Source organism: Hirundo rustica, chromosome Z (assembly GCF_015227805.2).
Source record: "Hirundo rustica isolate bHirRus1 chromosome Z, bHirRus1.pri.v3, whole genome shotgun sequence".
Taxonomy (NCBI): Eukaryota; Metazoa; Chordata; class Aves; order Passeriformes; family Hirundinidae; genus Hirundo; species Hirundo rustica.
Genome location: NC_053488.1, coordinates 83,400,874 through 83,416,170, shown reverse-complemented (window position 1 = coordinate 83,416,170; position 15,297 = coordinate 83,400,874). Strand labels below are relative to the sequence as shown.

The window sequence follows — 15,297 nt, the reverse complement described above, 5'->3', positions numbered from 1 at the left end:
TCCCAGGGAGGAGTTACTGATGTCTCCTTAAAAAGCTATTCTGATAACCTAAGACAGCCACACTCCTTGTTACACTCTATAGACTGTTGTGATTCACTTGTGGATTTCCTGGCATCTCTTACAGGTAAAACTACGACTGATAACCCCCAAGTGCTGCTAAAAAATTTAGGTCTTTGGAATCACAAGTTTGTTTAAGAGCCCTCTGACTGAGAAGTCATTTCACACAAGACAGGTTAGGCTGTGAAGGGATGAGCTGGATTGTGAGAGGAGGGCGTTTAAAATCCCGACACAGAGAGAAGCAGCATGCTTGCCTACCTCTGAATAACTGCTCAAATGCAACAGATCCCCTCTCAGAGGCAATGTGCCCCCAGGGCGAATAACAATTCGGTATCTACACACAGTATGCCAGGTGATATTTAGAAAAGTTAAACCACAGTCCTAAATAAAAGCACTTGGTCCATGATCAAGTAAAGCAGATTCCTTATTGTACACAGTGCAGTCTCTACAACTCAGTTTCCAAAGTGAACTAAGCAGGAAAGCAGGTGAATTCCAGTAAAACTAAACTGCAAGTACTGCACTTACAAATTAAATTCTCTGCCTACTCTATATGCATTCCCTCCATTGGGGGCGGTGCTCAAATGTTACAGCAAAGCAGATTTCTGCCTGCAATGCTTTTTAATATCAACAATTTGAATGACAGGCTGCAGAATATTATCGATAAATATGATTCCAAATTCATCAATGAGGAAATCATTAAAAAGAGTTTACATTAATGTGATTGGGAAACAGAAATCCTGATTTTATCAGCCTGCCCAATTGTAACTTTCACTTTTCAAACTCTGCATACTCAGGGCTTGATGATAAACTATTCAAAATAGTCTGTCAAGTCCTGAAGCATTTAGAGGACGTATCCATAGTGCAAACATCCATTTGGACAATCTTTTCCTTCATAAAGAGAGACAAAATTCAGAGAATAGAGTGTTTGCTAATATTTAATCATCTCACTAGTAATGAAAAAGCACACTTAACACACAAGGAATGTTGTTTTCCTCATTTAAATTATTGCATCCTAAGTATTTAAATTCTCAACTCAAACCACTGAGTTTGATCAGAGGAATGTGAAAAACACTTGGAGTTCGCAAATAGTTACATTGCATTTGGCCAGGAAAGCACGTAGCACCATTTAAAAACTTCATCACTGACTTTATTAGCAGTGGCGTATTCAGCTCACTTAAATTTGCAACTCTGCTGGATATAAAACAAAATTTTCTTAGGCCTTTTAATTAATGCAATGTGCAAGACCATCAGTGAAATTTGTATTTGAGTAACATAAAACATTGCTCAAGTAAGTGTGCTGAAGTAACTGCACACCTGACCGTGCATCAATGAAATCTCCGTGGATGTTTTCTTGACTAATTATATTCACTTATTCATTGGACTAGAGCCAAGGACACTAAAATTAGTAAGCTTCTCATAGAGTAGAAGTAGATAATAAAAACCTGCTCAGTAGGAGAAAGTTGCAGTCATCATTCACCGCATGGCTTGTTTTAAAATAAAAAAGTATGGTAGAAATCGGAGTGCCTCTGCTGCCTTTCCTCAGAGTACTGCTTCCTCTATTTTTTACTTTACATGCGATTAGGGGTTCTGGGAAGTCACATAACATGTGTCTTCAATAGGTAATAAAAATATCTCTTAATTTCAAGAGAAACCTTGTTTTGATTGTCTTTCATTTGGTCTTCATTGGATTGCAATATCTAACATGAAAATTGTAGCTCAATCTCATTCTAACGGTCGAAGTTCAATTACCTAATACAAACTATTTGTTTCTGTAGGATGGAGACAAGCACAAGGGTATTGAGGATGAAGGTAAGAGCAACATTTATCAAGTATGGATTAAATGAAGCAAAGATTTGGTGAGTAGAATTCCATCTCACTTCTTCTGAAGGACTATGACAACTTTGATTTTCACAGCCTCTAAGATCATGACATTACAGTATTGAAATTTTAAGAAATAAAAATTATACTATCAGTCTTCATTTTCTGCTATGCTGCCTTTGGAACAGATTACAAAATACAATTTTCCATTATTTTTCAGTGAAGGAGGAAAAAAAAAAATCACGAGAATGCTTAGTCTAGATTTTAATCTTCTCTGCCCACTGAATGTGCTGTGATGCATGACCCTGACCTTTCCCAGCCCTGTATATTCTGACTGTTTGCCCACTCAGCTCCATCCCTACGTTTTAGTGAGGCTGTAAACAAAAGATGTGGAATGGCATGCCCAGCAAATCACAGAATGCTGAAAAGGTCAAAACAGTAGTGGCGAATGCTTCTACTCTGTAATTTACAGAATATATGAGGCATTCGCAGCTTAATAACTCATTCACATGACAAACGCTGTAGAGGGAATGCAAAATGGCAGCACATGAATTTCTTCCAGTGACAGTGTTTCCAACAAGCATGGAAAATGGTGCAAACTTTGCCCTGTGGTTCTCTTTTCTGGAACATTAATATTGTCTGACTTTCAATGCACAATAGCATATGTCTGTGGAATGGGAAGTTAAATGTCTCTGTGTCTGCAGCCCGGCTCAGAGCCCAAAAAGGCAAGGTCCCTGAGGCAAAAATCCAGGTCAAAGCCTTTTCTATCTGTACTCCTTCTTTGCCTTTCTTGGAGCACTTCCCTAATACCAGGTGATTTTATTGCCACAACATTCCTGAAAACTAAAGAAGCAATACCCACACCTTAAATGAGGACAGAGCCCTGGTCAAGTTCAGGACAGTTAAAGCCCCACAACTCTTACCAACAGCCCTAAGCCCCTGCTCTCCATCTTTTCTACTTCCTGTATCATGGGCTGAACTTCATTTTTGCAGAAACAAACTTGTGCCCATTTCCCAGACACCAATCAAATGAAGAAAACTGAGAAACCAAACAAGAGATCCTTTAGCCAAGCTCAGCACTGCTGCATGTCTGTGGCAGCTGAAATGATGGTATTGGCTGATGGCAGTTTAATCCTAGTGAAATGCCAAAGGTCCGTGTTCTGAACACCCTCACACTATAGTCACCACTTTCAGAGGAAGATTCACTGAAGCAAGATGATTTGAGGCATTCTTCAATCATCATGAATTAGCAAATGCCCTTGGATGAATGCCTTGGGACAACTCTAAGTCAGGATATACTGGCGTGTTTCCTCTTAACCACTTTCTTGGAACAAAAAGAAGACAACATATTGATCTACAGCATTGTTCTTTTAAAACTAACTTCAAGGGTGTCTATCTGACACCAATTAATAAACTTTTTCTATACAGGCATACTCATGTTGCCTAAGAGTATATACATTCATATATGACCTCACATTCACTGAACCCAACATAAGCAATAAATAGTTTATAGAAGTACAGAAAAAAATTGGCAAGTGCTAAATCTTCATTTCTGATGTATCTGTGCCAATCCCATGGATCACAATGGGTGTAAAAACCATGGATCAGCAGTCAGAATATGGCTTGTCTTTCCAAGTCCATTAAGACAAAAGAAAGAAGTGTGCCAATGAACTGTTCTGTTCCAAGATGAAAACCTGGATTAACCATACAAAACGCAAAACAACTCTGGATTTACATCAGCTGAACCACAGATCCCAGCCCAAGTCTCTGAAGTGCAGCATTTCACCATTATCCCCGAGAGATGCGGGGATATTAGCAACACACCAAATTAGCATCAAAGCATTAGCAGTAATACACTTTGGGTATTTAGGGAACTACTTCTAAACCTAAATGTCAGACAATTTGTCTCTAATATTCCCTGCAGATTAGTACAGAATGATTGCAATAGATGTAAATCCTGCCTCCTTTCCTACAGGCACGTACAGCTGAAATAGCTGTGGAACTGTATCCTTTGTACTGCAAAGGAAGGCAGGTCCTAAAGACCATCCCCTGAGTTTCTCTTCATTTCGTAGTGAAAATTGCTCCTTTATGAATTTCTGTGCAGAAACACGGAGCTTTTGGTATGTGAGTCTGCATAGCTAAGAGGAGATGATTTTCCAGTGCTGACTCGGGGGTGATTCACGCAGCAAGCCTGCAACCTGCTGAAGGGAGGGGAACAACATGTGAGGTTTTTTCCACGCGTGGGAAGAACAGGAATCTCCCAGATTATCTGTGGGAGGAGGTGGATGCCGTGAAGAGCCATGGATGACCAGAAGAAGGTGTGGGGGAGACAGTGAAGGTACCAGCTTGCTCCTCCAGACAGCAACAGTCCAGGGAGACAGGGCTATGAGATGAACATGCAGCATAGGGAGAACTGGGGATGGAGGGAACCAAATTTCTCCTGGTGTTTAGGTGGGGAGGACACTACCCACAGGCCTACTCTGCCTTTACTCTCACCTTCCCTCTGCTCTGTCATTCAGATCACTCAGACCTGAATTTGTGAGGTGATGCGGGTCACTCCACACAGACAGAATAAGGACGTGATTTGGGGTAAGACTGTCACTTATCCCCCACTCAGGCCTTGCACAAGGAAAGAACAATGAGCCTCTACAGATAACTTTCAGTCCGCCTCTTTGCTGGCCCATTTGGACCAGGTCACCTCTGATTCCTCAACATTTGTCTCTTCTATGCCGTCCCAGATGGTCTGGGAGGTGCAAAGCTCTGAGTTTGACCCGGCTCATGGGAACCCAGATCTCCCTTTGAGAGCCCCTGCCAAGCCCTAGGCTGGAGAATGCCTGGGAGGAGCTGAGGGAGGGAGGAAAGAAAGCCAGCATGGAATAACCAACATTCAGGATCCCTGTTTTTCAAATGTACCCACTACATTCCCGAACAGCTCTCGCACACGGTCCTTTAATCAAACCCGAAATCAAAAGGCATGTCCACAACACTCAAGAGGCCTGACCACAGACAAGAATCAGGGCTCTTTCCACATTGCAAACACACTAAATAAGTATTTCTTCCCAAGTTCACTTTTGAATCACTTGATCTATTTGAAGCATTTTACAGTTCAAAATTTCTGAATTGCTTTCTGTCCGAGATCACCATTCTATACAGCCACTTATCAAATACCTGTATCTTTGAAGATGAAGAATGCAAGATTTAATGAGCAAATCTCTAATGAGACAGTGCTGGATTGTCTTGAATAAACAGGCTTGGTATGAAATGAATGCCTCAAACATCTTGCAGGACTTCCTTTGTTAGCAATTATTATTTAAGAAGTGACATCTCAGTGAAAACTAAGACTGCGGAGAATGAAGTGGTGTATGTAAAATGTCAGTAAATGCAGGAATTTTCACTTCTCAAATAATTCCTTCCAGCCAGTGTTGCAAACCAAAAGGGTTTTTTTATTCCTAACTATTTTTAGTCTATTCCTATACCTGTCAGCAGATGTAACTTAGTATAGTCCCTTGCACTTGTTTTACAGTAGCTCTATTGATCTCTATTGATCTGCCTAATAATGAGTCCCAGGGAACTGTGCTGTTAAATCTTTTAGAAACAAAATCTTTCTGAACAGTTCAGCTATTAGGAATAATGACAATCCTCATAAACTATGTGTTTTCTTTCCTCAGCATCTTTCGAAACAGAGAAACTACCATGACAAAAGCGAGTTAAACCCCTTGACATCCTTCCTGTTCAGTAAATGAATTAACACAGAGGAGTCTTGCTTTGTTTTGTAAGACTCCTGCTACATTTCTTAAGTAAACACCTGAAAACAAAACCAGGACATAGCCAAAATGCAAATGATATGTAAATTATATATTCCATTAATATAGACCCAAACATGCAAAATTCACTCCATTCAACTAACTCATTCATAAGAAACCTAATTTAACACTGAGTCACTGCAATACATGGTACAGAATTAACAGATTTAGCGCCTATTTTGATATTGTATTTTTAGCTTTTTTGATACTCTGTGGAACACAAAAATGAAAAATAGCCATGGTGCAAGCTAGAGAACTCTGGCAGCTACTTATACATAGACTGGCTAGATATAGATCCTTACAGATCTGTGTCCAGGCAAAAATCAGCAGAGCAAAACTGAGCTTCCTTTCTCCCACAGATGCCTCTGCCACGCTGTTTTTATACCAGCTGAGAGCTGGCAGGACAACAGCTCCCAGGGATCAGTGGGATTTTGGCTTCTTGGTGCTACTAAAACTGTGCAAATTCAGAGGAGAAAGCTACCCTGTAATCACGTAATCAAAACACCAAGGAGTGGTTTTCCTTCTTTCCATGCTCTCAAAGCATTAAGAGTGAACAAAGTTAGCTGGAAAAGAATGTAACAAATGAATTAAGAAATCAGCAGAGCAACATACCATCATGTCATCTTAAGACTTACAGCACAGCATGCTCCACTTGCTGTCAGACAGCTGTATGTGAAAATAGATAACAGATCTTTAAAACTTACTGCTTGTAGCCCCAAGACACCTGACTGAGGTCTCAATCTTTACTCTTATAAATCACATAAGGAATTCTCTAAACTCAGGGATTTGGCATGAACAATCCATAAACACACTTAGGTTTATACGGTCAAAATAACAGCAAGCTCCTGCTCTAAAAAAGGGGCCTTTGAACAACTCAGCCTTGAATCACAATGGCATACACTTCAACAAATTCCCAGTCAGAGCTTCACATGGGAGATGGTCTTAAAGGCCTACTGCCAAAGCCACCCCATCCCCTGGCACAACGGCTGTGTGCAGTTTGGCCTGTACTATTAAATTCGATTTTAATGTCATGAAGACAACTCAGGAATATTTTTTTTTTTTGAAAGAACATTTTATTATCAGAGTAATGCCATATATTTGCAAAGCATACACATATAGTAAGAACAAACATTATTTGTTAATACCAAGGTAGAGAAAGATTAAATGTACCACATACCACACAATTAAGAACTATTTCTATACTGACCTCAATGCAAAAAAACCTAAAACACAAATAGAAAGGTTTGGTTGGGTTTTTTTTCTGTTTTTTTTTTTTTTTTTTTTACAAAAAGGAAGCAGTAAATGGACAATAATTACAATAATTTAAAAAGGAAAATCAAAAATCAGTCATTATTTTCTAGGTTGGCCCAGAGATGAAATTATTATCTGACTTGGTAAAGCAACTGAGCGAAACTGTTTTGGACTATTTCTCCAGTCCTCTGGGATGCTCTTTTGTCCTCCTGTCAACCCTCCCCTGTCTCTGGCTCTGTTTCTCCACCACAAGCAAATACAGAAAACAACAACAACAAAAAAGCAAATTCCAGTTTCTGCTTCTCTCTAATCTTGACGGGATTGGTTTTAGATCTCTGTCACATTCCAAAGAAAACCAGAAAACACAGAGAAAATTTTCTGCTCCTTAAGAGGAACAAGGCAGGCTCTGGACCATGTTTGAAGCCTAAAGGAGCTCTTTTATCCACTGTCAATAAGAATTGTGCATACCTGTTTTCACTAAAACTTCTTGTAATATCTGAAAGCTAAAAGGTGAATATTGAAGTTTGCAGTAAGGCCAAATAAGCTGCTAAATAGTTGGGCCACTTATTAGAGGCCTAGGGAGATTTTGCATTGCATTGTGTTAATCATTAAGGATAAAGACAGTAAATAATTATTAATCTCCCCTATTCATAGAGGAAAGACAGCTATTTCTTTAAAGATTAGCTTTCCAACAGAAAACTAAAATAATCTCTGTAGAACAAGTAGACGGATTAAATTCCACTTCTTTTGTAGCTTAGTGGCACATTCATATTTGCATAACTACTGAAAAATCAGGCATATTGGATGATTTGACTCCATGGGCTGAAGGGCACGTAAAACACAGAAATTTTCCTTTAGTAAAATACCAAAGAATGTCAATTGCTCAAAACTCCTAGGAGCTTAACAAGATTTCAACAAAGTATTCCAGCAGGTGATCTTACACAAAACTTCCCTGCACGTTATGCTGTGAAATCAAATGATTCACAGTCCTTCAAGGCTCTGGCACATTTTAGGGGCCAGCACAGCCTTCCTGCCCCAAGCTGCTGGCAGCTTCCACCAGTAGGTGCTCCCTGAGAATCCTGCAGCTTTATCTATTTGACAAGTTAAATCAAGAGGGAAATCAATGAACTTCACTGCTAAAGAGGTTAAGGTTCCATCATATGAATATGGCTTAGTGGCAATAACCAAACCCATTAATGTATCAGAAAAAAGAAGCACCATATGTAAATTCCTTCATCTTAAGGGACAACGAATGGATTACATTCCAGCATATAAAGATGCAAGATTTGTATCTCCCTCTAGAGATTTTCCAAAATCCTATTACTGAGCCACATCTCCAAGGACAGGAGGGGGTTTGCTTTAATTTTTTTTAATCAAACCTCCTTTTAATCAGCCAGAACAAAATGTTTTCAGGCAAACAACAACAACAACAACAACAACAACAAAGAATTCACTGCAAAACCAACAGAGTCCTGCTGGAACAGGGGAACTTGGAAGAGAAAATGAAGATGAAATGAAAATGCAGGAAACAAAGATGTGTACTCTGAGTGCCTTTCCTACACAGATGTATACAGGGACAGTGTGCTCCCAAAGGAAATCATTAGAAAGTTGACTTTTAAGAGGGAAACTGAATTGAGCCTACTGGACTGATCCAAACGTCATTGACTGTGTTTTGCTGTTAACTCAGGTAGAGTTTTAACCACAACTCCAGATCCATTTTGTACCCTCTTTTAGGGGGCAATTTCTGTTCAGCTACAGATATTCAAGCCTTATGGGGGGAAAGCCACGTATGTAGATATGCACCCATCTGCAGAATTCATCTGGCACCGGCTGCTTCCCAGATCCGCTGCTGTCTTCCCTGTGCAAGCCCTTACAGACTCCTAAGTCAATTAAGTTGTATGAGATCAAGCTAATCTTTAAGATTCACTAAGGTCACAAATAATTTATACTATCAGATTCAAGAATTCAAGCCCCACTTTTAAGTACTTCATAGCATCCATAGTGCTTCTCTGACATAGTTTGACACCGGGTTTAAGAACAAGGATGTGTCTGTACTCGTCTCAACTAGAACCCCATAGAATTTCACAGATACAAACAGCTTTACCACAGTGTCTCCAGTCCTCTTAAAATGTTTCACACTGACCCTGCTTTCCATTAAACACCATTCTACCTCTGAATTCTAGCCAACTTTGGCATAAAAGAGGAAGAGAGTCAAGCTCAAGAAGGAAAGTGCCAAATTTCAGCACTGAGTGAATAATCCCCATATGCAATACATACCTTGTAATTTAAACTCATGGCACAACAGTCCTTAACAGCAACTCCAATTCTGCCTCTTAAAATTAGAAATCTATTTTCAAGTCACTGAAAAAAACCCTCTGGAACCTCAACGCCAAGCAGTTCTTTCAGTATCACAATGCCCTACAGCTCCCCAAAGTTAGCAGAACGCTCTAACATTATTTTCTTACACGACAGAAAATAGAGGCTGTTAGCTGAAATCCAGAGATGTGTGCTCACAGAAGAATATATAACAGGAGTGAGAAAAGCATACAAGCATTTTAGTCAAAAGCCTTTTCTGGTACACATTCAGAACAACCTGAAAATGCAATGCTTTACTTAGGGTGAACATCAACTGACCAATAGAGCACCAAAGTAAACATATTTTACTTTACCAGTCACATATTACGAAGAGCATGAGTGCTTTATATTTAATACCCATTGTAACCAATTAGTACTGCCATTCCCTGATGTTATACAAGTTCATTCCCTTAAACTGCCGTGGCAGTAAATTCCATGGTTATAAATGAGAAGCTGCAAATTGATTTGCATGTAATAACTACCACTGAAGTTTTCTTACCACTTACCACACTTTCAATTTATCCCATCTGCTACCAGAGTGGAAGTTTAGGATCTATTATTCCCAGAAGGGGACTTACCCAGCTGGACATCTATAACAGTTGGCTGGTTCTCCATGGGGAACAATGGCTTTGGAGGTTTGTCTGTGAGTAAAGCTAGAAAAGAAAATGAGAAAATGTAATGGAAAAATTGAGACCAGTGTAAGCATGTCATGTAAGCAACCAAATGTTTGTATACTTGATGGCTTGTAAACATTTACTACATACTATAGCTGTTACACAGCCAATGTGTTACCACTTACACCTTGTGGCTGTGGCGATCCCCTGATTCAATAGAAATTACCTGTTTCAAGAATTACATTTTTAGCACAAAGCAGCAAAACAAACTCAATTTCTCACTTTTCACTTACATGTAATAAGTAGAACAAGCAGTTTAGATGCTCACGTTGCAAAGTTAACACAATCAATTTGAAGTGCCAGACAAATCTATCTCAGTCTGAGCAGTACCAACATGTCTTAATGCCTGTCCAAAACAATACATAGAAAACTTGCACATAACTGTGCTTGAAGGACCCCAGCAGCTCCGCAGCAGCTCCAACTCCCACCCCTGCAGGTGGGGTACCCAGACCCTCTCCTAAAGCCTTACTGGGGACCCTGCCTCCTGCTGTGCAGAAATATCTGAGAGCAGGAAACAATACCCCAGCCTTGTCCTGCCAGGGGACTGCTCCTGCAATCAGATAACACAACTATCAAAAAACATAGCTACAGGCACAGGCTTCATGTCCCTATTTGAAAACTTAGGGCCAGACTGTGCAAACAAGTTTTGTAAATTGGGCTTAGCTTGAAATAAATGACTGTGCATTCCTGAAAATGGGGAGAAGCATTTTTAATTAAGTACAGCATCTTGCACTACATTTAAATAAACATTTCAAAATTACCTTTTAACTTTTCCTGTTAAAACTCATCACCTAAAATTATTTGACCCAAGTTTGTAAAATAAACAACAATTGCCAAACTACAAAACAATTTTACATCCACAATGGCCTCAGTTTTAGTTTCTGGTATAGTTATAACAGGGCTTTTTCCTTAGCTTTTTTTTCAATTTTTCGTTCTTTTCTTGCTACCTTTATGCTTTCCTTATATCATTATTTTTATTTTCTGGTACTAAATTGTACTCTCCTCATTGTAGAGCATGGAGAAAAGTTGCTGAAGCAGCTTCATCCATGCTGTGCCAGTGTACTCTGCCTTTCCTTCCTTAATATTCTCTTCATATCCCATTCCCATCCACACCATTTTTAACCCAATCTGACCAGGGCTTCCCTCTGTTTCCCTCAGTTCTACTTGCAGCATTTGGAAGTCTTCTAAATGTTCCTGCATGTCACATTTTAAATGGCTATGTTCTGCCATATTCTTCCTGGGGAGTAATCACCATAATGAACTGGCAGCCTGTCAGAGCTCTTTCCATAGGAACTGAAATGGCCCAAAGGGATTTTGAGATGAGAAGACAACAAACTGCTGGCTCTTCAATGTCAGATGTGTTTACTGAAAACAAAGGCTATTCTTATTTTAGAGGTCAGACATCAGATTGTGTATTCACCTTATGAAATTCACTTCTGGCACTTCTTAAACAGAAAGGCAATACAAGGTATTTTCAACTGCCAGGGGCTCTAGACTTATATGATCTCTGTATTTGACAGAAGTCCAAAAACAACCTTTATTTAAATTCCTATTCCTCTAAAAGGAATTTCCCTAATTCTAGGAACAGTTTATAGACATGTGCACTGTTTCCCAGCCTTGCTCAAGGGAAAGAAGAACAAAAAGTTAGCGCTGTTACTGTATCAACATGTATTCAGCAAAGCTAACAGCAGAAACTCTTAAGTGACTTCCCACAAAGCTACATGAAACTAAAACAATTAAATGTACTGTAAATGCTCTTCCTATTATCAAAGGGGCAGTAATTCTGCCATGAAACTGAACCTACCTCATGAACTGTCAAGGGAAGAGCTGGGATACAGCTGTCTACACTTTTAATTTTTTTTTTTCCACCCCCCCAAATGCTGCAGAATGTGGCATGTCCCTGGGCTGCTCTGAGCAGCAACACTTACATGCTGAAGTCACTAGACCAAGGATGACATCAGCTTCCCAGCTCCTGTAGCCCCCTAACAGACCCACCTTTGTAAGGTACTGAGTCTGTCAATGCCGCAGCCTAAGGGGCTGCTTTGCCTTTCCTCATCATTCTAGGACTTCATCCTGTGACCAGGCTGGGACTGCCTTGGCTGGATTTGTTTATGGAAGTGCTATCAGATACAGCACAGAACTGAGGCTGAGGGGAGCCTTCTCCATCTTGTCCCAGGAGAAGAGCACTCACTACCTGAGGCATGGCTGGAAGTCACAGGTGCTGGATGACAAGCTGGAGAGACATTTCTTTACCCAGAGGCACCTGGCAATGCATGTGCCTCCCAAAAGAGACTGGTGGACATGGCCAGAGGCTGTTTAGCAGCCAGACCACACAGGAACTGTCTAGAATGCTGTTTCCATCTATCCTTATATTCACCCCATTGAAAAGTAACACCAACTTTAGAGCAATAATCACATGGCTGTGATTTCAACAACACTTGTCACTCCATTTGTCCATAAGACTTTTAAAGAGACGGTGTGGTACAAATCAATACTCTGATGTGATCCTCTGCAGAGCTGTTCATACAGGTGCATTTTTTTTCTCAGCATACTTTTATTCTCTCTTTGTCACAAGATGTATACTGTTGTACTAGAAGTGCTGCAGAAAAGCAGAGAAGAGACCTGTAAAACATTTGGTCTCTCCAGTTAGTTACACAGTAATCTTTGTCAGATAAACAGAGCATGATGTGCTGCGCAGGTCAATGTTAGCTACTCACAGGACCAACCAAAGAAGAAAACTTCCTTAAAGGAGTGGCTCCTGCTTTTAAGTGCCAGTGAAGCCTCAGAGCCTGAAGGCTCATTTTTTTTCCCCCACCACAGCCCTACTGTTTCAAAAATCTGTCATTTCATATTCAGACACACTAATGAGTTCCCTTGAAAAAGTACAAAGTAGTTGAAAAGAGGCTTAGGATATCATTACTTGGGGAAAAGCAGTGATAACCAGCTAGAAAAACAATCAAGTTTCTCAGTAAGCCCCAGTTCCTCCACAGTTTGTTATTTGACACAGCTCTATCTCCCCACATTGTTTCCTACCTTCCCCCTGCAGCAGCTTCACAGTACCCACACCACTCCAGTCAGACTTTTACAGCATCCACGGCGACAGACAGGGAGCCCAAACTGTTGCTACAATGAACTCAAGTCTCTTACTGTGTATTTGGAGTGGCTCAGCTAAACAAGTCCTGAACTGAATGCAGATTCCCTTCCCCAGTTCCATGCAAAAGGATACGCTCCGAGCCAACGGGAATCACCTGTGCTCCAGGCCCTGAACTGCTCCAGTCTGAAGCAGTCAGCAACAGGGTCATGCACTGAAATCCAGCTTCTTATGATTTGAAGGGTCTCTTTCTTGTGGCTCAGCACAGCTGGAGTGTTTTCCAGACCAGATAACACTCAGAAGGGAGCTAAAATGTTAAATCCCATGAGGCTAGGAGCTGGTCAAGTGCTGGGGAACATCTTCTTCTTCTTCCTTGTGGTGGATAATGACTTCCCTCTTCCCGTGACAAGCACCCAAAGTACATTTGCTGTTCTATAATTTTGCCATTGATGCACCTCCTGGACATTTGCTCATGTAATTTGCAATGATGAAAGGAAAAATCATCTGAATATGAAACAGAATGCAGGGAATCTAACAAAATTGTTTCAAAGCTTCTATGAGACAATTGCATGCCAACCTACTTCCTTCAATCAAATGATCTGGCATTTTCCCACCATTAATTAACACAGAGCCTCTAGTATCATTCAATCAAGAATCTGGCTAACCTTTTGACAGCAGAGCAGATCTGTTTGAATAGCATCCTCTGGGGCAAATAACTGCATGCCAAATCCTCAGTCTGAAAGCAGCTCATACCCAAAGCTGAGCTTTTGTTCATTCCCAGTTCAAATACATACGCTTCCAGACACGGCTTAGATCTACTTTGGCAAAGACAAATCTTGGCAGTGACTCTGCAACTAGCACACCATGGATGACGAGGGAACTACCTGCATACAAAACTCTCAATCAATGTACTAACCAGAGGGCACATGTTGCTAAGAGAATCTCAGCATTGCACCTTCTAAAAAGAGATGTACCTAACCCCTTTGTCTCACCTGAAATCCCAGCTTGTGCCAAGAGATTTCTCAGCGGCTGGCAGTAAAATGCTTCAGGCCTGACCTGATACTGCTTTATCTTTCATGTTGCTGCTTACAATGAAGCAAATGTGAGAGCCAGTTGTGCAGATGTAAATGTAAATGTGACAGCTGTAATCTGGCTGGCAGGAATGAACTGTTCACTTTAAGAGTTAAAAGCTTGTTTAAAAAAACAAGAGTTCTCACCTGGACTTTGTGGACTGGACCTCTAACACACTATCACCAGCAGGTCCTGCTACCAGATCAGAATCATTGCTTTTCATTCTCTTGGCACAGCAGAAAATTACCACACAAGGTGAAAAGTAGTAGGAAACCACATGAAGCAACTCATTCACAAAAATGCAATTTTGTGAGGCTGTGTTTATACAGGGACCCTGTTTCCTGATTAGCTCTATTGTAGTGTGCTCTACCAGTCAGTCAAAACACACTTCTCCATCAGTTGCCTATTGTGTGATTTCCTTCCTCTCAGTTAAAGCTGACAAAATGACTGCACCTCCATTTGTCATTTGCTCTAAGCAGAAATAAAGCCACTGCAACGAGATGTTGTATAAGGATAAATATCTCCACCTTTGAAAATAAACACTGAACACTTATTCTCAAAATCTTACAGCTTAGTAAACTCAGAACTTGTGTGGAAGTCAGGAGTCATTAGCAAATGACAAAGAGTTTTCCTCAATTTATTACTATTCAAGCAGGAAATGCCTCTTCTGGGAAAATGCTGAGGAGTGATTCAGCAGCTGGATGCCTCTCTCTCTCTCTGCCACTACTACCATGAACACCACTTATTGAAAACCCTACCTAGGATCAAGAGTGCCTTAATGCACTGTTAGGACTGCTTCTGTGGGACAATTTTCTGCAAGAAGAATTTTAGCATTTTCATATTATCAGTAAATAATTGGAATTCATCACATGACTTCTTTTTATTACACAGAAAGAAGGACAACACAATCACAGCTTTAAGGAAGATGCTGTATCTATGCTGAATTGCAGCTCACAAGGGAGCTATTTGAAGCACTCAAATATCTTGATTCGTTACCGGTGGCTTTGATTTTAACCCATTATGTCCTCAATGACTCGGAACAAATCCGTATTTGACAGGTCATGCTACTGGCACCAAGAAGCTGGCCATGACTTCAGATCCCTTGACTTTGAGAGTAGTCAAAACCCTGAACAAATGGCTGTCCTGTTCCTACCAGCTGCTCCAACAGCTTCTGCTG

At 40.4% G+C, this 15,297-nt stretch overlaps 1 protein-coding gene across 7 annotated transcripts in view; it reads right to left on the bottom strand.

Annotated features, from left to right (window-relative positions):
- The window catches only part of IL1RAPL2 (interleukin 1 receptor accessory protein like 2), a 368,778-nt gene that overhangs the window by 92,101 nt on the left and 261,380 nt on the right, over positions 1 to 15,297 (bottom strand). For all 7 annotated transcript variants that reach the window (XM_040091162.2, XM_058424218.1, XM_040091160.2 and 4 more), the window contains one exon: positions 9,863 to 9,937. In XM_040091162.2, the coding sequence (XP_039947096.1) occupies positions 9,863 to 9,937 (75 nt within the window). The remainder of the gene's footprint in view (positions 1 to 9,862; positions 9,938 to 15,297) is intronic.